General features: G+C 43.9%; 1 protein-coding gene across 1 annotated transcript in view; it reads left to right on the forward strand.

Moving 5' to 3' along the window:
- LOC308232985 (uncharacterized protein) overlaps positions 1 to 24,115 on the forward strand; it is a gene marked incomplete at both ends in the record, with an annotated part of 35,431 nt that extends 11,316 nt beyond the window's left edge. Inside the window, 3 exons of the mRNA XM_080639431.1 lie at positions 1,508 to 1,542; positions 22,419 to 22,807; positions 23,943 to 24,115. Coding sequence (XP_080495557.1) covers positions 1,508 to 1,542; positions 22,419 to 22,807; positions 23,943 to 24,115 — 597 coding nt within the window. The remainder of the gene's footprint in view (positions 1 to 1,507; positions 1,543 to 22,418; positions 22,808 to 23,942) is intronic.
- Between the last annotated feature and the right edge of the window lie 3,701 nt (positions 24,116 to 27,816).

The raw sequence follows: 27,816 nt of genomic DNA on the forward strand, positions 1-27,816 counted from the left end.
TGTCCTGGCTCATGTTGTATCTTTCTAAAGTTAATGACTCTGGGCAAACTGGGGCCAGAGAGAAGAAAATGAAGTTTTCCTTATTCCCTATCACACAGTAGATTTAACCTAAATTGTGAATTTTTCCCCTGCTGTGTTTTTCTGGCCAGTTTCTGGAAGGTCAGATAGCTCTGTCACTGTACTAGGGGAAGCCATGTACAGCCAAGCAGTGTTGAGCCTGAAGCAACCTGCCCTCCTGAACCACAGAGTTCTTTCTGCTGCACACCGTACGGCATCGCTCACCTTAAAGGCAGAGCTGCTCCCTTCGTGCAGTCTATGAGGAGTCACTCTGCTGTCATTGCCCCCTGCTCCTCTGGGCTTCTAGTCTCAGGAACATCTACAGTGTCTCTGCAGCGCTCCCTCCAGACACATCTGGTCTTTGTTAGATTAGGCTTGGTGCCCTGTGAAAGTATGTGCAACGTTTCCAGACCTGAGCAGGCAGTGCTGTGCCTCAGCTAATGAAACCAGCCAGACTTTGCATGCAGCCTGCTAAACTCTGCATGCACAGTGCGGTTGATCTGCAAGCAGAATAAGAGCTCCCTAGTGGCTGGTAATTGTAGCTGCTCCTTGGTGTCACTCTAGGATGGTAAGTCTCGCTAGTTTTCCCTTGCCTGTGTTTTCAGAAGGGGCCTTGCAAAGCTGCTGAGCCGCACTTTGTTCTGCTAGCCTAGTGGTTACGTGAACAGTGGTAACTCTGTGGGACTTGGGAGTTACTATCTTTCCTAAATGTCTCCATAGGAAACTAGCGTAACAAAATTCAAAAGGACCTTAAGGAAGGGGAATGTGATTTTGTTTTATAATTCTCAAAATAAATGGATTTTGCCCCTTGCACTCTTACCCATATTCTCACCAGCACCAAGATGTGTGCCGCTCAGTAGGCTGTGCAAGAAAGATGGTGCAGGGATCTCAATAAGAAATGCCTGACAACAAATGGCTTAATAAATCAATTGTTTTAATAAGGCAGAGCAAGAAGGGTATAGGGAGTGAGTAAATCTAACATCCCTTTAGATAGGCGTCGCATGTTTGTGCAGCATTAGACAGACCCCAGATGGATTTCCCCATGGCACACTGCGCAGATCCTGTCTATGAAGGGAATCTATTTTCTTACAGGAACACAATCTTGTTCCTAAAGGATATTAAAACTTCCTGCTGCACTTGCAGATAACAACAGGGCCAGGCTAGCGGTGCAATCACTGGTACCGAGTGGTACAGGCAGGAGCTGCCTGCAGGCTCCTCTGTTACAATCTACCAGCTAAATTCCTCCTGCGGCCAAAGGGTTTGTGCACCATGACACACGCAGCACAGCACCACACAGACCTGTGTGTCTAAATTACAGATTAAATTGGTAGCATATGGGCTTCTCAGTCCCTAAGCACAAGGGCCAAGACAGCAGACGTGATCACCAGCTCCTCAAATGCCATGTCTTCTTCAAGGCTCCCAATACATGGTCCCCTCTCTTCCTCCACAGGGGGAACTCTCGACCGTCTGGGTTTGGAAGGGAAGGTGGGTAAGCTTTGCTAATACCTTGTGAGCGAAGCCTCTCATCAGAGGTATTTGTGAGCACTTGAGTCCTTGACAAAGCTCTGACAGCACTGGAAGATCTTGTGATGCATGAAGCCAAACCACTGTGCTTTTGGCAGTGCTGAGCTTCGGGTGCTTTGGAGGAAAGGCCTGCGTGCCACACACCACAGCTGCACCGCTGGGAGGAGTTCCCTGCACGGAAGAATAGATCTCGGTTTTGCCAACAAAGTATTATCACCCCTTTCAGACTCACAAGCAGGCTTCAAAGACATTGTCCAACTGTTTTTAACTGGAAGCATGTATCAGCCCTCACTCCCCAGCCCAAGGGTGACGAAAGAGCGCTGCTGAGGGCATGCCTGTAAGTAGCAACCGCAGCCAAACCGTTTTTTTCCCTTTCCTCTTACACCACCCGACGCCAGCAGAGCCTGGAGGTGTGCTCTGTCGTCAGCCCTGCGCCGAGCCCCGTCTGCAGGAACAGAAAGGACAGCACCAAAGGGGGCTCACTGGGAGAGGAAAAGCCATGTACAAGAAAAGGCTGAGAGGGTAAGAACAAGATAGCTGACAGAAAACCCCACCCCAGCTGCAGCTCTGTGTTGTTGTTGCTCCGACCCAAGGGGACCCCTTGCTTTGTCACCCCAGGGGTGTGCTTTCTCTCTGTGCAATGTCTCTGCCTTTCTTGGGGAAGGGAGAGGGCAATACTGGTGCCAGTGTACCCGAGTGGGAGCCCAGGTGTAACTGCAGTGGGCAAGGGGCCACAGCAAAGTCTGAGCCTGTCAAGGAAGTTCCTGCAGCATAAAACTGTCACTGAAGCCATAAGCCAGCAGGCAGAAAAGGCAATAGATAAAAGTGAGGGAAAGATGGGGGTAGGTTGGGGAAAGGCTAAGGCAGGAGCTGGCTCACCCCAAGGCTGGGCAGCAAGAGAATCCGAAAGTGCCTCTTCCCTGCTCGACTGTTTTGAGGTCTTGAAATGGTTATTGTGCCAGAGAACAAACAGGAAGTATCAGAACAGACATTTTCTCTCCAACAGAGGGGAAAGAAAAAAGTTTTAATGCAAAGTTTACTAAAGAAGTGCATCAGCTGTGCACAGTGTTAGCAACCAGGGGAAAAACGCGGATTAAAGTTTTGACAAATTTACGCTTGTGTATTTTCATGTATTACTATTATTACTATTATTATCTTACAATAAGCAGAATTTTATATAGTTTTTCATAGAAAGTGTTAGAGGAAGGAAGGAAAATATTTCAATACCTGTAATAGCGCAGTTTATTACACAAAGTTTTAATAAGAGAGATATTAGTTTTAGGAGGTGTTTTCATAAAGTTAGTATATTTTAAAATAAACTCCTTGCATTCCTGTTCAAGTTATGGATGATGGAACAACAAAAAAGGCATAAATAACACATTTTAAGAGACTGTAATCAGTCTATACGTTTTCAAGGCTGTGTATCAGTGGGAAGGAAAATAAAACCTAGGAGACAGTTAATGCTTGCTGTCATGCCTCTGCCATTTTCTCCCCTAACTCCTCTTTAACATTTTTTGGGTGCAATTCACCTTTAATACTCACAGTCTTTATAGCTGGTGCATTTCTCTCCAGCTCGTAAATTCTGAAAGGGTTGCGAGTTCACCTTCATGAGACTGATAAAGCAAAATCAGAAAGAAAAGTGAAAAGATTTTAGGACTTTTTATTATTATTTGTTAACTCTGAATTTTGTGAATTTCGTATTTGGTATCAAGGAACCAGATATTGTGTGCAGGGTTTTTTGGAGTTAGGCTCCATGTATATACATGTACCACACGTAACAGTGCTGAACAGCAAGGGCTGATTGTGATCACAAAAAAATAAAAAAAAAAAATAAAACAATTGCATGGCTTTGGGCAATTTACCCGTAACCTCACAAGTTATTTTAAGTATTTTCTTATCTGGTTTGGGAACAAAAGGTGCTGGGATTCTATATATATTCTGTAGTGTAGGAATGTTTTATGCTCTTTTTTAAGTTTATTATCTGCCTTTCTGTTAGAGCTGTTTAAATTGACTTTATTTTAAAAATATCAAGTATTATCTGTAGCAGATATTTATAAAAATTCAGACTTCTCTTTATGTAGCATTAACTTGATTACACAATAAGTTTCACTTGGCTTAACACATTTTTAAGGTGGCTATATCTTGAAGGTTAGTGTATTGCGAGATGGTTCTAAAGAAGTAGCTTTACGTCCCTGAAAACATGCATAGGACACCCACTGCAATAGTTTATCCAATGTGCGATGTTTTAGGATCAAGACACAGGCAAGAGGATGCTTAAGACCATATTAAGACCTGAAAATTTTAACTTGTCTGTGTGCTATAATCAGATGGCAACAACTGTAGATACCTTTGAACAAATCAGATCTCTCTAATCTATTGTAATGCTGCTTTCCAAAAAGTTAAAGATGTCTTCTGTAAGAATTAGATGAACTCATTGGTCTTGAGTATTGGGAGTTCAATGTATTTTCTTTGGTGTACTTCAACCAGTCACTATATTTCTTGTATACACACACACACTATTAAGTACATTTCATATACTTATTTTATGTATATGTATGTTCCCTAATCATCAAGTTTTGAAGAAATTTAAGTTAATAGACACCAACTTTCAAATAACATAATAGAGATAAAAAAATTACATCTATTTCAGCACCACAAATTAAAAAATAATTTAGTTAAGCCTGTGCTTCATTTCTCTCTCTCTATCCCCAAAATACAAAAGGAATGAAGTGTAATAATAATAATAAAAATATTTCTGAGTGAAACATTTGGTGACATTCACATTTGCTACATTTACGTAAATTCAGTAGAAAATCTGGTAAAGAAATCTTCATACATTGTTTCTGTGGTTTATACACCACGGACTTTACATGGTGAAAATAAACAGAGATACTCAGTGGTTTATAAGCTGGTTTATGTACACATGTATTTTAATGTGTAGGAGGCTGGGATGTGGAAGGAGGCAGGGTAAGAAGACAAAGCCTTCTGACTGGCTCAGACAAATGGGATGTGTTTTTACATAGGTGTTGAATCCTGTAGCTAAAGAACATGTAACAGTTGCTTGATCTGCAAGATTTCATTTTTCCTTAGTTCAGATAGTGGTTTCTTTGTTTTGTTTTGTTTTGGTTTTTTGTTATAGATGGGTATTAATCTATGAAATAACCTGCAGCCTTATTTTTTTTCTGTTAAGTGTCTGTTCAGTTGTCTACTATTATTCTGAATTACTCTAATGTGGAATATATATATCTGAAGTGCATTCTCATATAAATCTCTGTATAAAGCAATCGCACAAAGTCTACAAAAGTGCTAACAGTGACTTCAAATATTATTTATGTATCATGGATAATTATTGCTAAAGAGGATACAATCACAATCAACACTGGCAATCTTTGTACAGTTATTTAAATGGCAATATTTAGGGGTCTGTTCTGAACTGCATAGATCTGGATCTAAGAAATGGACTTTCTGTCAGAAAATGTCATTCTTGGGAGCTGCATCTTTTTGTATAGAGCACTTCTTATGCCTTCTGTCATGTAGGATTTTGCTGACTGTGCATTTCTCCTCCCATTTCTTCCACCTTCCCCCTTTTTTAATGTACTGGAGAACTACTGAAAATAAAGTTGTAATGAGTGATTCCTTGAAGCTTCTCTTCTCTTTCAGCAGGTATATATCTAAGAAAGCATTAAAGCATCATTTTGACCCCCGTAAAACTCCACGGGATGCATACCTACTATGCATACTGCAGTGGGGTGAGAATGGCACACCTTGGATACACTGGGTCAAAAATTATCGTTACCACGCTGAAGTCTACTTCCTGGAGAAGATCTTTCAGACAAGAAGAAACAATAATGTCAACTGTTCCATCACCTGGTACTTGTCCTGGAGCCCCTGTGCGAACTGCTGCCGTGAAATACTGAATTTCTTAAAGAAGCATTCATATGTGAGCATAGACATACATGTAGCACGGCTTTTTTACATACATAATAGAGAAATCCGCCAAAATCTGAAGAACCTTGTGAGCTCGGTGAATGTAACCATTTCTGTCATGGAAATTAAAGGCAAGGTTTCCCATGCTTTGTGGGGCTGGGAAGAGGTGAACTTGCGAACTTCGTGCATGGGTGAATCTTGCTTTTGTGTCTAGCGTCCTGGCCAGCTTCTCTGGGGGCACATCCCTCACCATTCAGTGACTGTTGCATCCAAAAAAAAGATGATGTTAAAATATTGTAGAAGGGGGGCAGGACTCTTAGCCACTAGATCTGTATGAGAATTCTCCCTTGTTTAGAGATACCATCTTTCTGTCACTCCTGGAGAGATGGGAGATAGCGCTTTTCCTTTGTCCTAAGGGACTGAATGCAGCTGCTGGGATAAGGCTGGTTGAAGGGGCCTTCTGCTGATAAGAGAGGAAAAAAAAAGGTGCCCAGAGAGAATGGCATTAGTTCCAAATATGGAGTGGAGAGCATCCATCCTGTCCATGGCCAAGCTGTCTCTGTGTCATGGGCACAAGGAAGAGGTTAAAAAGTCTTGTTCCCTGAGCTTGTTTGAGATCTGAATAAACTTGGATTAGTCATCTTACTTTCATTTCTCCAGACTATACTGACTGTTGGGAAATCTTCATCCGACGACATGCTGATGATGATTCCTGGACTGTGGACTTTCAATCACACATAACTAAGAATCGTTTGGAGCTCCAGGGTGTCTTTGAGGTTAGTAGAGTCTGAGGGACAGGGGGAATCACATGAAATAGTCTGCAGTCTGGGGTCACTGGGCTGTAAAGAGCAGGAAAGAAGCAGTTCATATCTCGACAGAGTTTAAAGAGTGCTGCTGCATGCTTTTGGAAAAATAATATAGTAAAATCATAGGAACTGTCCTGTCCCACTGGGAGAGAAGCATTGTGGATTTTCTTCCATCATATTATGCAGCAAAGGCTAAGAGTGCATCTTTTCTCCTTCAGGCTCCAGGGTGGGAAATCCCTTGATTATCAGCTGAAACTCAGTTCTCAACCCAGAAACCCTCCACCAGATTTCTTAATCTGGATCTGAGCATGGGTTTCTGTTCACCAAGTGATGCTGCTCAGCCACTTTCTGTCGGTATCAGTGGTGGTCTGATACCTCTTCCCAGTCACTTGGGCCCCTATGTACTTCATTAAGGTCCCTTCCAGATTTGTTTCAGCAACTTCCTTGACTAGTCTGAAGGATACAGGTCCTGCAAGATGGGAAAAGGTGTTCAAAAGGGAATGTCTGTGCCCTGGGAAAATCCAGCCTTTGTTTTTATTTGTTTCAGACCTCCTGAAAGGCAGGACAGAGAAGAGAGAGTGTGTTCACCAATGATGCTGAAAGTTTGTGACCCTGGAGACAAGAGACCCTGCTTGAATGAATCCAACGCATCCTTGGCCTGGCAGGACTGTGTACCAAAAAAAGAAAGCAAAACTAATATAAGTTCTGCAGCATTTTGATTTCAATGTATTAGAGCTTTCTAACAAATGGCATATTTACTGAAACACAGTGAAAGAAATCTACGGCTAAGTAGATCACTGAACATCTATGGCATCTGTGGGAAAGAAATATTCTGGGCTATTACAACTAGAAGGAAGTGCAGCAGGAGGGCCAGGAGACCTCCTTGGATGGATAAGGAGCTGCTCAGGAAAATTTAAAGGAAAAAAGAGGCTTACAGAAGGTGGAAGCAGGGACAGGCGGCCTGGGAACAATACAGGGATGCTGTCCGGGAAGCTAGGGACTAGGTGAGGAAGGCTAAGGCCCAGTTAGAATTGAACTTGGCTAGGGATGTTAAGGATAATAGGAAAGGATTCTATAGGTACGTAGCGAGTAAAAGACAGATTAGGGACAACATAGGCCCCCTTCAGATGATATCGGGAGAACTGGCTACCCTGGATTTGGAGAAGGCTGAGGTTCTTAATGCCTTCTTTGCCTCAGTCTTCACTGGCAAAGGCTCTGACTGCACCACCCAAGTCTTGGAAGGCGGACGCAGGGACTGTGAGAATGAAGACCCTAGGCCCACTGTAGGAGAGGATCTGGTTCAAGACCATCTTAAAAACCTAAACGTACACAAGTCCATGGGACCTGATGAAATCCATCTGCGGGTCCTGAAGGAGCTGGCGAATGAAGTTGCTAAGCCACTGGACATCATATCTGAAAAATCATGGCAGTCAGGTGAAGTTCCTAACGACTGGAAAAAGGGAAATATAACCCCCATTTTCAAGAAGGGGAAAATGGATGACCCGGGGAATTACAGACCGGTCAGTCTCACCTCTGTGCCTGGCAAAATCTTGGGGCAGATTCTCCTGGAAGGCATGCTAAGGCACATGAAAAACAAGGAGGTGGTTGGTGACAGCCAGCATGGCTTCACTAAGGGGAAATCCTGTCTGACCAATTTGGTGGCCTTCTATGATGGGGCTACGAAACTGATGGATGGGGGCAGAGCAGTTGACGTCATCTACCTGGACTTGTGCAAAGCGTTCGACACTGTCCCACATGACATCCTTGTCTCTAAATTGGAGAGACATCAATTTGATGGGTGGACCACTCGGTGGATAAAGAACTGGCTGGATGGCCGCACGCAAAGGGTTGTGGTCAATGGCTCAATGTCCTGCTGGAGACCGGTAACGAGTGGTGTCCCTCAGGGGTCGGTGTTGGGACCGGTCTTGTTCAACAAGTGCAAGGTCCTACACCTGGGTCGGAGAAATCCCAGGCACAGCTACAGGTTGGGCAGAGAAGAGATTCAGAGCAGCCCTGCGGAGAAGGACTTGGGGGTGTTGGTCGATGAGAAAATGAACATGAGCCAGCTTCAGTGTGCGCTCGCAGCCCAGAAAGCCAACCGCATCCTGGGCTGCATCAAAAGTTGCGTGACCAGCAGGTCGAAGGAGGTGATCCTGCCCCTCTACTCTGCTCTCGTGAGACCTCACTTGGAGTATTGTGTGCAGTTCTGGTGTCCTCAACATAAAAAGGACATGGAACTGTTGGAACAAGTCCAGAGGAGGGCCACGAGGATGATCGGGGGCTGGAGCACCTCCTGTATGAAGACAGGCTGAGAAAGTTGGGGCTGTTCAGCCTGGAGAAGAGAAGGCTTCGTGGAGACCTCAGAGCAGCCTTCCAGTATCTGAAGGGGGCCTACAAGGTTGCTGGGGATGGACTGTTCATCAGGGACTGTAGTGACAGGACAAGGGGTAACGGGTTCAAACTTAAACAGGGGAAGTTTAGATTGGCTATAAGGAAGAAATTCTTTACTGTGAGGGTGGTGAGGCACTGGAATGGGTTGCCCAGAGAGGTTGTGAATGCTCCATCCTTGGCGGTGTTCAAGGCCAGGTTGGATGAGGCCTCGGGTGTCATGGTTTAGTGTGAGGTGTCCCTGGCTGTGGCAGGGGGGTTGGAACTAGATGACCTTAAGTCCTTTCCAACCCTAACTATTCTATGATTCTATGATTCTATGAATATAGACTTCCGGTGTATCCATTTCAAATCACAGCAAGTCCAAAGTGCAATTGTTAAAGGATCTTAATTACATATTTTTATTTTAATTTCAGGATCTTCCATTTACAGAATCATAGAATTACAGAATATCTCAAGGATATATGGAAGGAACCCATAAGGATCATCATGTCCAACTCCCGGCTTCTCGCAGGACTACCTGAAACTAAACCATATGGTTAAGTGTCATCCAGATGCTTCTTGAAGTCTTTAACAGGCTTGCTGCCATGACCACTTCCCTGGGAAGCCAGTGACCAACCACTCTCACAGTGAAGAACCTTCTCCTAATGTCCAAGCTGGACTGCCCCTGATGCAGCTTCATTCCATTTCCTCATGTCCTGCTGATGGACACCAGAGAGAGGAGATCAGCACCCAGGATTACCCTGTCCCAGGTGGAGGATTTGGTAGTTGCCCTTGTTGTATTTCATGTATTTGCCCAGCCCTCTAGTCCATCCAGATCTCGCTTGAAGGCGAGGGAGTCCACAGCTCCTCCCAGTTTAGTATCGTTGGCAAACTTACTTAATGTATATAATTAATCCAGATAATCTATAAAACCATTAAAGTGCAGTGGACTTAAAATTGAGCCCTTGAGAACTCCACTGGTTTTCTCAAGGAGCCTGATGTAACCCCATTTACCTTTGAGCCTGACTCATCAGCCAATTGCTCACCTAGTGTATGTTTAACTGTGTGCTGGATGGTTTATCCAGAAGGATACTGTGAGAGACAATGTAAAAAAGCTTTGCTAAAATCCAAACCCACCACATCTACTGGCTTCTCTTGGTCGACTAGATGGGTGACCTTGTCACAAAAGGAAATTAAGTTGGATAAGTAGGACTTTTTGCTCATGAATCCATGCTGGCTATGACCAGTGGCTGCATTGTCTCTTAAGTGTTTTTCAGTAACTCCCATAATAACCCTCTCCATAATTTTACCAGGCACTGAAGTGAGACAGACAGGCCTGTAATTACCAAGGTCTTTCTTCTTACCATTCTTGAAAACTGGGACAACATTTGGAGCTTTCAGTTGATTGGGACCTTTCCAGACTTCCAAAACCACTGAAAAGTAGTGGAGCCAACCAGCTCTCTCAGTCCCCTGGGATAAATCCCATTGGGCCCCATAGGTTTCTGCACATCCAGCTAGATGAGCAGCAAGTCTCAAGTTTAGGGCTGGCTGGCAGTTTATCATCCTGCACTCATGGCCTTCCAACACTGGGGTTCAGGGGACGCAGGGCCCATCACTGGTGTTCAAGACAGAGGTGAAGAAGGCATTAAACACCTCTGCTTTGTCTGTGTCCCTATTTGTGAGGTCACTGACCCCATCAAGCAATGGACAAATGTTATTTCTGGTCCTCTACTGAGAGATTTCAACCACAGTATATGGACAGCTGCCTTACTGCTTGTATGTAAAAGATAATCATAAAATGTTGCTAACATCCTCCAGTTTCCAAAAGCTACCAGTATCTTGAATAGACAGCTTTCAACTCAAGAGTCTTGATGACAGTGCTAAAGATCCCTGACGAAAAACTTCTGGATGTGGAAATGGAGGCAGGTAACAGCCAGAATTAGGAAGTGTCCCAGGTCCAATATCCTGCTAACCTTGTTCTTCCTCTGATATGGCCCAGTGGTGCATGCACTGATTGGAAAAGGACTGCTAAATTAGCACCGAAATGCTTGATTAATTCACTGTAACTTACTTCAGCTAAGGCATTTTCATGAAAACAGGCTATTTCCTTGACTCTTGAAAAATGAATCTTTGGCAAAGGGTAACAAAAGGAACATCTCTTAAGATTTGCTATCCTCCTAGCTAGCCTTGTCTCCTACCTCATGCTGCAAGAGGAACAAAAGAGAACTTAAACTCACATAAAATGTCCATTGGGATAGAGAGTATAGTCCAGACTATTTAGTATCTAGTAGGAAGATATTTTTTTTAGGGAGAGCAGACAAGCCTGGCCATTATCTGTGGTTCATTATGATCCAGTCACACTACTTTAATATCCACTATGACTGTGGTTGGGAGCCCTGCATCTTTTAATGTCTGTTTATGGACTTGTTACCATGACTTTCTCAGATCTCTTTGACCCTATCCTACCATCTGTGTCCACAGTCTACTGGTGCAGCAGATCTAGAAGTTCACAGCTTGCCATGTAAATAAGTATCTGCTTCTGTTTTAAACTGGGGAATTAATCACAGTAAGTGCCAATTCTTGCTATACTAACATCTCATCATTAATCACTGAAACACTTGTCTGCATTTGAAAGACTGTGCTAACCTAGAGAATTTTCCACTGACTCAGTGGGAGCTATAATGCATAAGTGACAGCAGCGCTTGATCTCAAAAGAGTAACTTAAAAAATCCATACATTCAACAGAAGCAAACCCTCCATCCACCAGGTGGTGTGACTGTGGAATGATAATTACAGTGTCCATGGTCATTGCATTTCAGCATTTCCACTCAGGTGGCTAAAAGAAGTAAAAAAATATTTTTATCCGCAAGCCCACCCTGGAACTGGACCACTAGATGTATCCACTGGGAGCTCCTCGAAAAACAAGGCATGTTAGGCTGCACAAAAAAGTGTAGGAATGCAGCCATACCACTTGCAGTAGTCAAGCTGGGAGGCCTTGTTTGCTCTTGTGTTGTGAAGAGGTATGAATCCTGCTGTCAGTACTAAGAGCTTGGGAATAGAACCTCTCTCCATCCCCTACTCCCGATGCTAACTTACTTTTGCAAGACTTGGATAAATATCCATTGACTTACACCCATTATAGTCATCGAACTCTAAAGCTATGATTGGGCCTGCTTCTTCTCTCATTGGAATTGCTAAACTTTTAACAGAGTTTTGGACCAGTGCAGCCTAGAGAGAATTTGGCTTATGGAAACTCAGAGACGACAACCTGTAACCCACAAAATGGCAGCACTCCTCAACTAAATAATGTCCACTTTGGTAGGTGTGTCCTCTTGTTTAGACATGGGTCTTTACATCTTACAAGTTCAGGAGCTGGTCCTGTCAAGCTGGTCTTAAAGAGGCAGAGAAAATTGACCACACAAGTTGTTATGAGTGGAAGAGAAACACAATGTGAAGACCAAAAAGTGAAACTACTAAGCTCAATTTATGAAGTGGACCAAGTATCCCCCCTCAGTCTCTATTGCTGAAGGTCTTTGTAGCTAATTGTTGGCACAGGCTGACAATCAAATGATATCACAGTATACCTGCCTAGCGTCTTTTGGGATGGTTCTGTTGCTTTTTGATCCAACACTCATTATGTTTAGTTTTTGTATACATGGTCCTGTTGGCTTTAGCTTACCACACTCTGCCCCTATTTGCATTGTAACAAGCTCTTGGCCAAAGCAAGGCTGTGACAATCCTATGCCACAAGCAAGCAACAACTCCAAATTTTTTTCACAATAAATACTGAAGGCAATTATTATGGTCTCTATCTCTTAGCACTGGAGAGCAAGACAGCATTAAAATCCTCTTAGAAAACCCTCACTAGGGACTTCCATTGGCATACTGCTCATAGATGGTCCAGGAGCTCCATTTAAGCTCACATCTGCACTATTAATCCCTGCATGATCTATGGTGTGAGTGTGCCTGTCTTCACTGTCACACCCATGCCTATGTCTATGCCCATGGCCAGCTGTGGATTCTGTTGATCTGTTTCCTAACCTGTGAACTGATTTTCTGGGTTGACCTCAGACCTGTCTCATCTCTGTGGACCACCCCTGTGATCACTGTGCCTGTATGTGACCTTGGTTGCCATCACAGGACCTGATCCTGACCTGAGGATTGACTTGCCTAGGATCTGCCTCATCAGACTGAAAATGTGGACTTTTGGCCAATCCTGGCTGCTAGCCCTGGGCCTGCCTTGCTCTCCTTTTCTGGCTACACTGGATGGGCCCTGGCTAGCAAGGCTCCTTCCTTGCTGTCTCCTTTATCTTACTTGACTCGACTCCTCACCCCTTAGGGTGTAGCTGGCCCTTGCTGTGCCCTGGTAGTGTCTGGCAAGAGCTGCTGTGGCTTAGTCGCAGAAAACAGTGGCTCTGGATACTTGGTCAGTTGTCCAGATTCTGCTTATCTATAATACTATGAAGAAATGTTTATTTCAAACCATTGTTTTGGTTTTCTTTAGTCATATTTGCCTAGGAAATCAGTCTGTGGTCAAAGAGTAAGCAAGAAGAGACCTCACATTCAGCTCAGCTCTCCCCTGGGTGGGTGTGTGTGAGAATAAGGAAGTGAAATATAGACTGCTCTATCTGATGTAATAGTAAAAGTAAACATACCAAATGAGACCAAATAGGCCTCATATCAATGATTCAGCTGAACAATATTTCTCAATAGTAACTTAGAAATCAGAAACCATGTCTCAAACTAGCAGAGATGAAAGCCAAGTCCTGAAGCAGAATACTCTTGTTGCTGCCTTAGCTGTCTGGAGAGCTGCCATCTAACCATGTGGCACAAGCAGAATGATCTGGGAGCCGAGGAGTGAGGTTCTGTACTTGGATGCCATGTAGCTCTCATGTACAGAGAAACAAAAAGGCTTGAATCCAGTCCCAAGTGTCTTGTCACTGACAGTTCCTTAGGCACTGTGGCCTTTCTGTTCTGTGTTTGACACGTGTGACATTTTAGTGTCCTATGGACTGAAATTTGTACTTAAACTCAGTCATTTAGAGATTATGATCATATGCAGAATAAGGCCCCATCCAGCACCCTATTATTCCTGCCTGGCCTGTTTACAGCTTCTCCATCTTTCTAGCCCAGGCCTGTGTCCTGACGCACAGCATGACAGCTGCTTTCCTCCCAGTCTGTTTCCTGAGTGGACAAAGGTGCTGCTAGCTGCTGTCTCTCTTCCTGCAGCATCCCTGCTGAGGCTCAGGTCCGTCAGCCCCTGAAGGGTTTGGAGCTCCATCACTGTTTTTGCCTGGACTTCTCCTTCAGCATATCAGAGCTCCTATGCCAGCATACTCTGTATGTGCCTCCCACTTGTGCATCTGCATGGTCACTTTGTGGCATCCCAGAGCTTTGAAAACACACAGGAAGCAGGCAGAGCTTTAATTCCTCAAAGAGGCTTTGGGAGCCTGGCTCAACTCTCCTTCCTGATCTGCAGCCCCAGAGGTATGATACAGAGCCCCAGTGCTTTGCACTGGCATTGCTTTGTTTGTGCTGCATCCATTGCTACCACGGGTTCGGTTAACTCAAGAGCAGTTTTCCTGCCAAATGAAGTCTCTGTTCATCCTTGAACTTTAGCCGTAGTGGTAGGAGGCAGGTGTCTCAGTTTAGGGGTATCTGAAGAAGGTGGATTGTGGACTGGGTAGTAGGCTATGGCAAAGGAGGTGCAGATGGATATGTTTCCCGTCCTGCAGCCCTGCCTGTCTTACAAGACAAGCAGTAACTGTGTTAGCATCCAAACCTGCAATCTGTGTTAACTGTAATAGTGAGGCCTGGCAGGGCTTCCCTGTCAGCATCGTTCATGACTTCTCTAAGAAGGGAAAATTGCAACAGGGTAGATTGCTGAGATATGATGTCATAATTCCCTCTGCTTCCAACAACCATCTCGGTTGTTGGTCTACCCCATACAGTGAGGTCTTTCCATAGCCATATCCTGAGCAGTGAGCACCTAATCCATAGCACTAAGGCCAAGACTATTTAGGTAGTTGGAGATTATTTTCAGTCCACTTCCATAGCTGGGTCTGATGAGCATTTACAGTTGACCTCACTGGGTGTACTCATCTGAATAAACCATGACAGCTCAGCTGGATTTTTGGATATAAGGTCTGCCCTTCCACCCTCACTGTTCCCTGCTACCAATTTCCATCTGTTTTTCTCCACTTCTGCTGTATGCTGCTCACGAATACTGCTTAGCCCCATATGCATCTTTTAATCCCCTGCTTCTCTTAAGATCTACCCAGATGCAGTGATCACAATTCATAACCATCACTGCAGCAGGTGTAGCTCCTCCTTGTTACTGCTGAATGGCCTAAGCAACACAGCTTCAACCTGGGAAAAGGCAGCTGGGACCCACCTCTTGAGGTGCATTCTCTAAATCTCTTCCTTTGCAGGGTTATTTCACAGCTGTACCGGGTATCCCCTGCACCTGTACCATGTCACGACTGTTCAAGTTCAAAGCTATCAAGACTACTGATAGGTAGTCCCCTGAAGATTGTCCTGCTGCTGCTATGAGGAATATCATGAAGCACTTACTGGTGCTTTAGCAAGCAGGTTCCTGTCTCCCAGTCCTGCTCCATGCCAGTGACAGGAGTGTTACTTGTGATGGAGAGACTACATAGTAACACAGTGCTTGAATCATGAAGATCCTTCCAGGACAAACCCGTATCTCTGGAGTCTTTTGAAGGCTTTTTACTTAAAGACTTCTTTATCAGCTTACCTGTGGATACCCAAGTAGGGTGGATTTCTAGCCTACCTGTGGACATGAGATGGTGAAGTAGGTTAACCCTAGCAGGCAGCTAAGCACCACATATCTGTTTACCTTCCCCTCTCCCTGCCCAGTGGGATGGTGGAAAGGGAAGAATCAGACAGGCTGAAGTGAGAAAACTCATGCATCAAGATAAAGACAGTTGAATAAGACAAGGGGAAAACAAGATATGACAGTCCAAATCATGCAGAAGCAATCACTCACCATGAGCAGATCGATGACCCCCCAGCTCCCAAGCAACAGCAACTTCAGAAAAAAATCCCCTCTCCACAAGTTTTATTGTTGATCATACCATTAGGGGATATGAAAGAGCCCTGTGGTCATTTCGGGCCTTCAGGTCAATTGTACCAGCATTTATTGGCCATCCCTGGCCTACTCACTTGGGGGCAAAGTCAGAAACAGAGAAGGCGTTGATGCTGTGCAAGTGATGTTTAGCAATAAGCTTAAATGTTTGTGTATTATTAACACCGTTTTGTTCGCCTGGCTAAACCACAGCATTAGGTAGGCTGCAATGAAGAAAATTAACTCCATCCTTGATGGTGCCCAATGGTTGTAATGCCTGGTTCTGGTGGGCTTTTTCTTCTTCTGATGGAGGCTTTGCCTCCAGCTTATAGATGAATTCTGGGGAGAGTTTAACCATATGGTTGCCAATGAGCAAACCCAGAGTGCTTGGAAAAGAAAAGCTCAGCACTGAAAGACCCTAGAGCTGCTGTGAACACTCTCTCTGGTATGACTGATAGAAAAATAACAGATGAATCATTGCTTTCCCTCAAGTGAACTTCACCTGGTTTTGTTGTCCCCCCGCTATTCAAAAGACTGACAGTTGTGTGATAACTGTAGGCCAGACTCAGCCTCTCAAAGTGAGTATGAACACTCTGATGTCCAACAGGTTTGGGGTATTTATTGTTCTGCCAAGTGCTTTGACACAGTACCTGCATTGAAACAAAGAGGTAGAAATGAGGCAAACTCAGGAAGATAAACATAGAGAACTTTTGTGATGCAAAGTAGTGTGAGATGACTGTAAAAGGACTGCTTGCAGCAGAAAATCATATTCCAAAATACAGATGATTTTCTGCTTCTGATGGAGGTTTTACCTCCCATGGGGGCTGCTTCACTTGATGTTCACTTGCAGCTTTTCTTTCTTTCACACTTGACTCCTCATGAAATGTATTTGATGCACTTCTCACTTCTCTGATTTCTAGAACCTCACCACTTACTGTGAAAGAATTGCATTACAATGATATTGGCAAGTCTGGCTAAAAAAAAAACCTAATACTGAAGTAAGCCACAGGTTAAGTCCTTCTCGCCAGCTACCTGTTCTCCACCTTGCCTGGGCCAGGGTTCTGCCCACATGCCCTTGTGGCTGGCTTCCATTCCATTGTTCGGAGTCACTCATAAATCTCACCCAGCAGCAGAAGGGTGTCAGCAGTTACTTTGACCCCTTATGTTTTGGTTTCCACGTATAGAAACTGAACAAGTCTCGGTAAAGTATGATGATGCTGTGTAACCTACAGAGGAAAGGAAAGCAAAGGTGATGGGAGACATAAAGATGCCTTGGGTGGGTGTATTTACAGCTGTCATGGGTAAACTGATATACTGCTAAGGACGTGAATTTGTGTATCTACAAGCTTGGGTTTATATGCATTATTGCATTATTATGCATACATAGATATGTAAATATCTGCGTGTGTATTCATACACACACAAAGACATGTTTTAGCCCTTTTTTAAATTTAAAGTTTACAGAGTAAATCTCAAAAGGCTCTCTGGGATTCTTCTTTCTGTAAAAATACAGATATCTGCTGAGAATTCTCCATTAAAAATACAGCTATCAACTAAGACATCTCCATTAAATCCAAACAAAATACAGTGGATTTTCCTTTTACTGTCAAATGTGCCAGCAGCAGAACACTTGAACTAACCCCAAATTTGCCATTACAAATCAAGTCCAGGAGGCGGCTTGTAAGTGGAGATTGAGAGCTAAGCCTCTGCGGTATGAGCCCCAAGGGTTTAATCATATTTAAATTTTGCCTTCCCCCTTGCTTCCAGACTTCCACTGGGTGATTCCCACCACTTTCAGCCAGAGAATAGAAAGCTTAGTACCTGCAAAATCCTCAGAAGTCTGCAAATTGGGATCTTGGGATTCAAACCCTTTTTGTCTTCTTTGATGTGTAATCTAACTTCTCTCCTGTGATCCTCTTTCACCTCTCTAACCTGCCTGTTTTTCCCGATTTCCTTCATATGTTTCCATTTCTATGACTTCTACCTCACTCCAGATCTGTGTTCTGTGCTGAATAAAATCCTTCAGTGTGACACTGGAGTTGGTGTTACCATTATTTACAGTATAGCTCTACTACCACCAAAAAATGGATTATTGTGAAGGTCTAAGGAACCAGGTGAGTAAAGGAGCTATGAGTGAGTGTATGTCCAACGTTCTATGTGTCCTTTGCTGTATACATTCCTCCAAAATGCATTTATGTTCAGGAGGTATGTATCTGAGGGTGGTGGTTATTTCTAAAATAATCCGTTTTCTGGAGTGGGTGAGATATATTCAGGTGTTACCAATAGCTCAGCATTGCCATAACCTTCACATTGATCTCTATCTTAGGCAGTTTCAGTGGGGGGAGATGATTGACAGTGTAAGAAGTATAAAAAATACTTTGGTCACACCTGTTTGAGTAATGAGGTTCTACCCATACACACAACCCTTGCTACAGACATGTAGAAACTTAAGGACATACTGGATTACTGCTTTTTGCTCATAAAGGCCAAGAAAGAGTTTTCCCACCCAGATACATGGTTGGTTTCATCTTCTGGGGGTTTCATCACCCTCTGAAGCCCTTAAGTTTGGTCCCCGTAAACAAGATGTGCAAATTCTTCTGGAAACATTAAAATTCACTCTTGTGGTAACCTTGTCTTTCTGATTTTGTTAAACCAACTGACACATTTGGAAGGGATTCCTTTCCTCACAGGCTGGCAAGAATGTCAGAATGATATTTCCCTTTTTCTTTAACTTTCCTTTGTTTTCTACCATCTCATAGAGCACCTGGATATACCTGGAAATGTTGCGCTGCAAATTTCCTGCTTCTGCTTGGAACAATTTTTCTCTCTCTGCTTTCTATGTCACATTGCTGGTTTTACACCAGGAACTCCTGATACTAAGCACTGCTAGGCTAGTTAAGCTATTTCTTGTAACTTAGACTAAGCATCTAAAAGCCTAATTTACAACTACTTATTTGCAAATATCTACTGCAGAAAGAAGGAAATTAAGAGAATGTCATGGTTTAAGCCAGTCAGCAAGTCAGCCACACAGTTTCTACTCCCCCCCCCCAGCCTCCTGGAGGGATGGGGAGGAGGGTCGAAAGAATGTAACTCCCACGGGCTGAGATAAGAACAGTCCAGTAACTAAGGTATAACACAAATCACTACTGCTACCACCAATAATAATAATGATAAGGGAAATAACAAGGGAAGAGAATACGATACCACCCACTGAAAACGAGTCCGACTCAGCAGCCCGTGCCCTTCCGGGTAACTCCCAGCTACATCCCTGGGCATGCTGTGCTGTGGTATGGAATACCTCTTTGGCTAGTTTGGGTCAGGTGTCCTGTCCCTGCTTCCTCCCGGCTTCCCCCCCTCCCTGGCAGAGCATGAGACTCACAAAGTCCTTGGCCAGAGTAAACGTTCTGACCAGCAACTGAAAACATCGGTTTTATTAGTACTATTCCCAGGCCAAAAGTCAAAAACACAGCACTGCACCAGCTACTAAGAAGGAGAAAAAGTGACTGCTGCTGCTGAACCCAGGACAGAGAATACTACAGTATCATAGGATCCTAGAACGGTTTGGGTTGGAAAGCACCTTAACATCATCTACTTCTAACCCTCTGCAATGGGCAGGGGCGCTTCACACCAGGCCATGTCCCCAAGGCTCTCTCCAACCTGGCCTTCGACACTGTCAGGGATGAGGCATTCACAGCTTCCTTGGGCAACCCATTCCAGTGCCTCACCACCCTCACAGTAAAGAATTTCTTCCTTATATCTAACCTGAACTTCCTCTGTTTAAGTTTGAACCCATTACCCATTGTTCTGCCACTACAGTCCCTAATGAAGAGTCCCTCCCCAGCATCCTTATAGGCCCCCTTCAGATACTGGAAGGCTGCTATGAGGTCTCCACGCAGCCTTCTCTTCTCCAGGCTGAACAGCCCCAACTTTCTCAGCCTGTCTTCATACAGGAGGTGCTCCAGTCCCCTGATCATCCTCGTGGCCTCCTCTGGACTTGCTCCAACAGCTCCATGTTCTTTTTATGTTGAGCTCACCAGGACTGCACACAGTCACAGTGCTCCAAGTGGGGTCTCATGAGAGCAGAGTAGAGAGGCAGCATCACCTCCTTTGACCTGCATTTCTAGATTTACTAAGTATCATGTCTGTGAGCTCAATACACATTAGTCAAACTCTTACTTTATTTGTCTAAGAGGTCTCTGAGTGTCTGAGCTCTTCCTAAGGTATCAACTCTTCCTAAGGTATTTACTCTTCCTAAGGTATCAACTAATGCAGCCACTAGGAGGGAACAATTCTGTGCTGTGATGTATTTGGTGACCTTGCAGCTGAAGAGGCCGTGAAGGCAAATGCTTCGCTGCCCCATGACCTGCCATGACTAGACTTCTCCACAGATTGTCTGGCCAGTGCCTGAAACCCTCCTCCCTCCGTACTCCAGCATTCATGTTCATTTCTCTTTGTTCTGCCCTTGCAGGAAACTGAGTATTTTTGACAATAGAATGTTGAGGGCTTGCCTCTGAGAATGCAAATAAATAACACCCTTAGCTTTACAATCCCAAGCCAGACTTGTCATTGAGGAAGGCAATGGGTTTGTCCTCAGGGAGTGCACATTACTGGATGATGGCTCACCAAGGATCCACTCTGCAGCTTGCGTCAGGCCACAAAATAATTGTGTCACAAAACCAGAGGAAACTGTAAATGAGAAAGATTGACTCAGCACAGTCATCTCTAGATAAGCCATATCTTTGTAAACCCCTTGCTCTGCAAACCAATTTTGGGTGTATCTGTAAGAGAGAAGCTTCTCACCAGCAACTAGCATTGTTTTACTCATTTTCAGATTAAATAGGAAACACTTTTTGCTGCACCTTGTGTGAGTTATGGAACAGATCACAGGAAGGTGCTGCTCAGTTCATAAGGCTGAAAAAGCCTATTCTTTTTACATCAGGGAACTGCTCTGTCATGACCAATAGCTTTTGCAGGTACTCACCAGCAGGCTCAGGTCTTGCTCTCTGGGTACTGACATGAATACAGTCCTCTTCTCAGTTGTGAAGTTTTGTAAGTACCTGGGTGTCTGCACAGAACAAGCTCTTCGCTGCCATAGATCTCCTGGATGATGGACAGCTTGCTTAGAGTTGGCTTGAAAGTGTCTGCCTAGTAGCTCACCACAATGTGGTCCTCACACACATTGAGGGTCATCCTTGCCCACGTGAGGACCCCGGTTGAAGGGTGTAGGGTCGGCCCTTGAAACTCCAGAGGATGGTCCCATGAAGGGAAATGGCAGTAACCATCACCACCTGCTGGAGACCCACAAAATCACCAGCTTTTGCAGATGATGTCTTCTGTTTCCTTCTCTCCACCGAGTTTTGCCCAACTTGCTGTCGATACCTGGATGCCAGAAAAGTTATCATCTGCCATGGCACAGCTATGTGACTTGATGCCATTTGTGCAGACGTTCTTCCTGTCTTGGTGCACTGGGGTGACTAGACAAGTGATGCTTTTCTATCCTGGGGCTAGCGATTATGAAGAGATAAAATTTCTGTTCTTCACTGCAAAAAAAGTGACTCACCTGTTAATTCCAGCTCCTGGCAAGCAAGCTTGTCTACAACCCAGATCCACTTCTGAGTGGGACTCACCCTGTTTTGGAGAACTTGCTTTCAGTTTCACCCAGTGGGGTGGTTTGTTTGCATGAAAGCAAGTCACAATGAGGAAATATTCAGCTGAATAACACCACTAACGTCCAAAGTTCAGCCTTGGGGAATAGAAACTGAAAATCAGTGTAAGATTAATAAAAGGACATCCATCACCCAAGAGGCGACAGACAAATCCAGAAATATCCATGGCTGCTGTCACTGATAGAGGTAAGTACATGTATGTGAAAAGCAGGTCTATTTCTCCATGTTCAGTGTAGGTATTTACTATAGTTGTACCTAAGGAACTGATGAATACAGACAAATATGTAAGCTGCCACATGAAAATACGCAGGAGGCACTTGTGTATTTTTGTGTGTCTTACCTCTTTGAATGCATTACTGTATCTTGAGTCTGAGGTCCAGCCTCAAAATATAAATGTTTTTCTTAACCTGATGTTGGGTTAGTCAGTGAGTGTATAGACTGAAATGTGCCAGGACAGGAGATGTAAATGACATTTTGTTTTCTGACCTATTATCCCAAATGACTCACAAATCTTTTTTATATAGATCCTGCACACAGACAGAACAACCAAAGGTAAGAGATACAGTTGTATCACTGTGTGCCGCCTGGAATCCATGGCAATTTCCAGAGTCAGACAAAGCAAAGAATCCTTGTGTCCTGTTTTCCTCTTATCATTGCTTTCTTCGATCTTCCTTTCCCGTTGTCTCACTGCTTTGACCAGTGCCAATCTCAGAATGGTGATGGGGTTGCTTAACTTCCCAAGATCAATCAAGGAAGTGCTATGGGTATTTCACCAGGACCATTTTAGGGGAAAAATTTTGGACCCTTCATCAAATTCCAAATTCCAGATTTAGACCATTAGATTGCAACATTCTTCCATCTGTCATTTTGTGGTGGGAAAGGCTGAGAGTAGGAGCTTGGCTGATGTTGAGAGCAGGTAACAATGGGACCAAATGCCACTAAAGTGTTGGGATGATTGTACAGTTGGTACCTTCATCGCAGGTGGAAGATACAGCCAGAGGACTTCAAAAGAAATTATTTGCCTAACCAACGTCCAAAGGTGGTGTGCCTGCTGTATGAAATCAGGTGGAGAAGAGGTACCATCTGGAGGAACTGGTGCTCAAACAGTTCTACCCAACATGCTGAAGTCAACTTCTTGGAAAACCGTTTCAAGGCCAATCCATCAGTTTCTTGCTCCATTACCTGGGTCCTATCTACTACACCCTGTGGGAAATGTTCCAGAAGAATTCTGGATTTCCTGAGTGGATATCCCAATGTGACCTTGGAAATATATGCAGCTAAGCTGTTCAAGCATCTGGATAACCGTAACCGGCAAGGTCTCTGGAACCTGGCAAATAATAGAGTCATTATACGTATCATGAATCTTGCAGGTAACCCAACTACTCCTTGTTTATGGATTGAAAGTTTTGGGATTATATGCACTCTCAGCAGTTGTGTTTTGTAATAGTGATGGCGACTAGCATTGGGGAGGACTCATGAATGCAAAATGCCATTCTCTTGTGCCTTATTTCTTCTCTATGTTATGCCTTTCTCTAGCCTTCCATGCCTCCTTTACATACAGTGAAAAATCCTGAGTGTAAGATAGAACCTGTCCTTCCCAGTACATACATGCAGATGCAGCAAGTAATTGGTTTCCTTTGATAGCCGGAAAAGAGAAGGACACATATCTAAAGGAGACTAAAGGAGATGGTGCATCACAGAGGACACGTCTTGCATGTGTGTCTTTTTGTATGTATATCTTGCTTGCCTGTTGATGTTTGGCTGTAAAAATAGTCCAGACAAGTAGCTCACAGAAAGGAACATACATTTGAAGAGATGAATCTCACATACCTATCTGGTACTGGAGTGTGGAGCTACAAAATCTACCAGGTCACATTTAAACTTAAAGGACATAGCTTGTCTTGGGGAACCTGTCTCTGGGATTATACCACCAAAGCAGTGACAGAATCTCTGGCCATCCTATTAACAGTAAGATCAATATGAAACTGCTAAATGTTAGGGTGTTCACTCTGTTTTCTCTGACCATTGAGATGTCAGACAGATTCAAGATTAAAGCAACAAGCTTGTTTTCTTACCCAAAGCTGTTGTAATCAAGCACAAGCCTGCCGAAAGGCATGCCTGAGCAGCCCTGATGGTATGTGTCACCTCCCTTATCAGTCCTTCCCGGAGAAGCAGCCTGCTACTTGCTGGTTGCTTCTCCCTTGGCCGGTATGCTCCGTCTTTATGCCTGATGTGCTATCTGTGATAGCAGTTTCCCAAGACACCGTAGTGATCTGTCCTTGGCAATTCCCCTTTTTAGACATATTGCTATTTGTAGAGTTTTGGTTCCCCTTTCCGCTAACTTATTTGTGTAGTTGCAAGTCATCGTTGGTCCCTTGCATGAATGCCCTCAGATGAGTATCTGTCTCCTGCCTTTTATCATTTTCTTGCTGAGAAAGAAGTGACTCATGGAGAAGGAACTGGGTATGCCTTACACCAAGAGTGACTGGATCTCTTTCTTTTCAGATTACAGTTACTGCTGGAAAAGGTTTGTTGCATACCAAGATGGAGAAGATGATTATTGGCCTTGGAGTTTCGCTCCATACATCTTTCTGAATTGGATAGAGCTCTGTCATATCCTTTTGGTTAGTAGGCACTTTAAGGAAACATTGAGAGTGAAAAGTAATGCAAAATCTTAGGAAAAGGAGGTTTGAAGTATCCTGGCAATGGTGCTAACAGAAATGATAGTAGGAAAAGTAAGCATGGGCTTGATGCTGCGTGAACAGAAAGCCCAGCAGGCAAGAGATTACCAAAGACTATGATGCTACGTTGTGCCTTCGTAGCCAGGAGTAGAGAAGAGATTTAGCAATACTCCCAGGGTGGTTTTTTTTGGAAAGAAAAGGGAAATTATTTCAACCCTTTACATGGGTCAGCTACAAGTACATTAGCTTGCAGCTTACTGGAACTATTTGATCCCAAAAGCTCCTTCAGCTATGTAAACATGATTCAAGTAGACTCTTCTTGCCTCTCAGGACAGGGCCACTACTTTTAGTTGATTTCTGAGCAAGTTCAAAAGCTAGGATGGGTGGATTCTCTTTCAGGATCAGAACTTACACATCAGAGTATCACATGACTGAGATCTGCATTCCTTATTTCTTGCAATCCATACAACTGCAGAAGCTATTTTTATGACCTGAGAACCTACTGTACAATAAAGAGAAGGTGGTCTACTGAACAGGGGAGAAAAACAGGACTGGAGTTAATTTCCTGGCTCAGCCACTGCTTGTCGAGCAAGCTTGAACTTGTCCTACATGTAGAGTGGGGGCTAGTAGAATGGACAGCAGGAGACAGACAAAGGGATGCATAGAACTACATAATACGAACAGGAACTTAAAGTCTAGAAAGAGAAAAACTAACCTGTTTGTGAGATGATGTAAATGTTTTATTTCTGAGTGGGGAAAAGGTACACATTAGACTTCATTTCACTTCTATCTACCTCAAACTTTACATAGGTCTTTTAATACCTCAGGACCTGGCCTTTCTAAGTAGCTGAATAAGACATTCAGGTGGCAGGATACACACAGTCAGTGGCATTATCCATCAGTTAGCTGATCTAACAAACTAGTTAATGCAATGGAACTGCTTAGGAGATACTTTTTCTTTGGCTTTCAGCCTTCCTGAGTCTCCTAATGTCTGAGGTGATTAAATAGTCTAGCAATTTATGCACAATCAAACACACAGTGTGATGCTTACCGGGGAGCTGAACAGAGCTTCCTGCTAAATACTTGTGAGTACTAACAAACTATAGCCAACCCAGCACAGTTGCTTGGGCAGCAGTACAAGGTGAATAAGCCCTTCACACCTTGGTTTTAAAGAGCCAGTTAGCAAGTGGCCTTTCCCTCCCTATGCCCCTGGCAGCCTTGTTGATTACTACTGAGTCCTGGTGGCTGGGAAGCTCGCACTGCGACACCTATGCTGAAAATCAGGCACTTGCTCAACTGCTTTGCAGCCTCAGCCAAACTCAAGCCACACCTAAAATGAAGGTAAACGAAGCCCATTATCAGTAGTTCTGACTGACTACCAATCCTCCACAGAAGAGATGGGAAGGTCTATTTGCTTGTGAGCACTCAGCCCCATAGTCCTAATTACGCAGAGGCATAATGAGAGTTAGTTCCAGGCACATGCTCCAGAGAAATACAGACTGTTAAGTAAAATCCCTGGCAGAAGAAAGACTCAGAGGAATTGGAAAGGGTCTTATGAGTGCAACTGCAATGATGAGGAGGCTGGAGCACTTGCCTTACATGGAAAGGCTGAAGGAACTGGCTTTGTTAGACCTAACAAAAAGAAGGCAAAGTGGGATCTAGCTGCAGTTTTCCACTACATAAAGGCAGTGAAAACAGAACCAGACTCTCCTCAGTGCTGCACAGAGGGAAAATGAGGCAACAGGTGCAAGCTGTGACAAGGGAAATTCCAACTGGACGGAAGGAAAAGTCTCCCCTGACAGCAGTGCTGTACTGGAGCAAGTGCCCAGAGAGGCTCCATCCATTCCTGTCAGACCTCCATCCATGGAGACACTGAGGGCTTTCCTCTAAGCTTTGGAGTTAGCCTTGCCACAAAATTGTTGTTGGTCTGGAGACGTCTTGAAGGCCTTTTTGCTCCCACCCCCCCCAACTCCGCCTTTCCACAGGATCTATCTCCACTTCCCCTGGATTCAGCTGCGCAATCTGTCGACTTTTAAATGTTCCTGTTTCTGAGTGGTCTGTCTTTCTAGGAGGGGTTTACACAGCAAAGTAAATTCTGAGGTGCTACCTTGTTGTCTAGAAAGCAGTGTCCCAAGGGAGATTATCTAAGTTGTTGAAGGTGGATCAGAGTGATCTCTTGGACTAGATGTATTTTCAAACTCTGGATCATGTTGAAGAGACAAGCTTAAGCTTTTGGCATCTGTTTTTTAACGTTCATGTTCCTTTCTTCCTGCTAGGGACTTCCTCCGATGCTGCCAAGCTGAATACTAACAAGCACCAGCAGCATGCCTCCGACAGTCTTTTCTACTGCAGCCTTCAACTATGAGCCTCAAACTGCCACCAGAGAAAGCTCTCATCGCTGGCTGGGCTTTGCCAGTATTTGACACAGCAGAAGGAGCACATGAGAAACCATCAGAAAGTTTGCATGAGGGTGCAGGACACAGTACTCTGGTACAGAGAGTAACACCTTTCATGTTCTGATCTGATCCAAAGAAGTAATCGATCAGAACAATGCATTCTGATTTTGAGAATTTCTTATGAATCTCACTTTAATGTCTATGTGTGTAATGTGTCAGAAAATACGTCATACTATCACAGTATTTATGTAATATTATTGTTATATTACTGCTTTTATTAATGTACAATACATGAATATTACTAAGGATTATATTGCTTCATTTTAAGGTTTTATTTTCTCTATTTTTATGACTTTAGAAACAACAGAATAAAAGAGAAAATGTCAGCTCTGTGGAAACTTTGCTTTCTTTTTCAGTTCCTGGGCACACATCCTTCCCTTGCAATTCCACATTCTGAAGTCCTAGCTGTTCATTGAAAATTAGAGGAACACAGTAAAAACTCCGCTTTTCCAGATGGAAACACTGAGTGGAATGGTAAGGTAGGAGATGTTGAAAGTTCTGAGTTATCTGTACAGACAGAAGGGGAAAAGGAGGTAGAGGTGTGTTTGGCCTTGCAGAAGTTTTCAGTTTGTGCTGCAAATAATGCAAAACATCTGCATAAATCATGTTGGGAGCCCCATGTTTCATGATTCCCAGCCCCTCCAAGCAGGAGGCCCATTGTGTGAGCCCACTGGAGAATATGCTGCTGCTGGGATCTGCAACATGCAGGCACAAATGATTCTTTGAAGAGTAAGGTAGGGGATGGTAGGAGCCATGCCTATCTCTTCTAGTTGATTAACGCTTATAGCATCCTTTGGCCATGCCAAACTGTCCAGATGTTTAGTAGACAATCAGGACAACCAGAAAAGCTGCCAGCTGAGGAAGCAGCTTCAGTCCCTGCTGTCTGAGAGAGTATCTAAAACTGAGTGCAGCTGGCTGGAGAGTGCCTCAAACGTTAATAGAATTACTTCAACCAATGTATAGCAGGGGTGAAGTTTCCCCCCCTCCATCAGGCTGGATGTCACATGCCTTCTCTGTTCATTCTGGTGTTAACTCTTTATTTCCTTAGGGAGAAATCAAATCACTTCATCAACATGTAGTTGAGTATGCCAGGGTCCAGAACCATTCAGCAACATAACTTGTAAGTTACTGCTCCGTTGTGGGATGTGGCAACTCAATTTGAGCCTAATCAACATACATGCCTTCAAACACCTTCACTTGTGTCTTGCTTTGAAACTTCATTATGCTACAGAAGTTACCTGT

Source organism: Psittacula echo, assembly GCF_963264785.1.
Source record: "Psittacula echo genome assembly, chromosome: 1".
Taxonomy (NCBI): Eukaryota; Metazoa; Chordata; class Aves; order Psittaciformes; family Psittacidae; genus Psittacula; species Psittacula echo.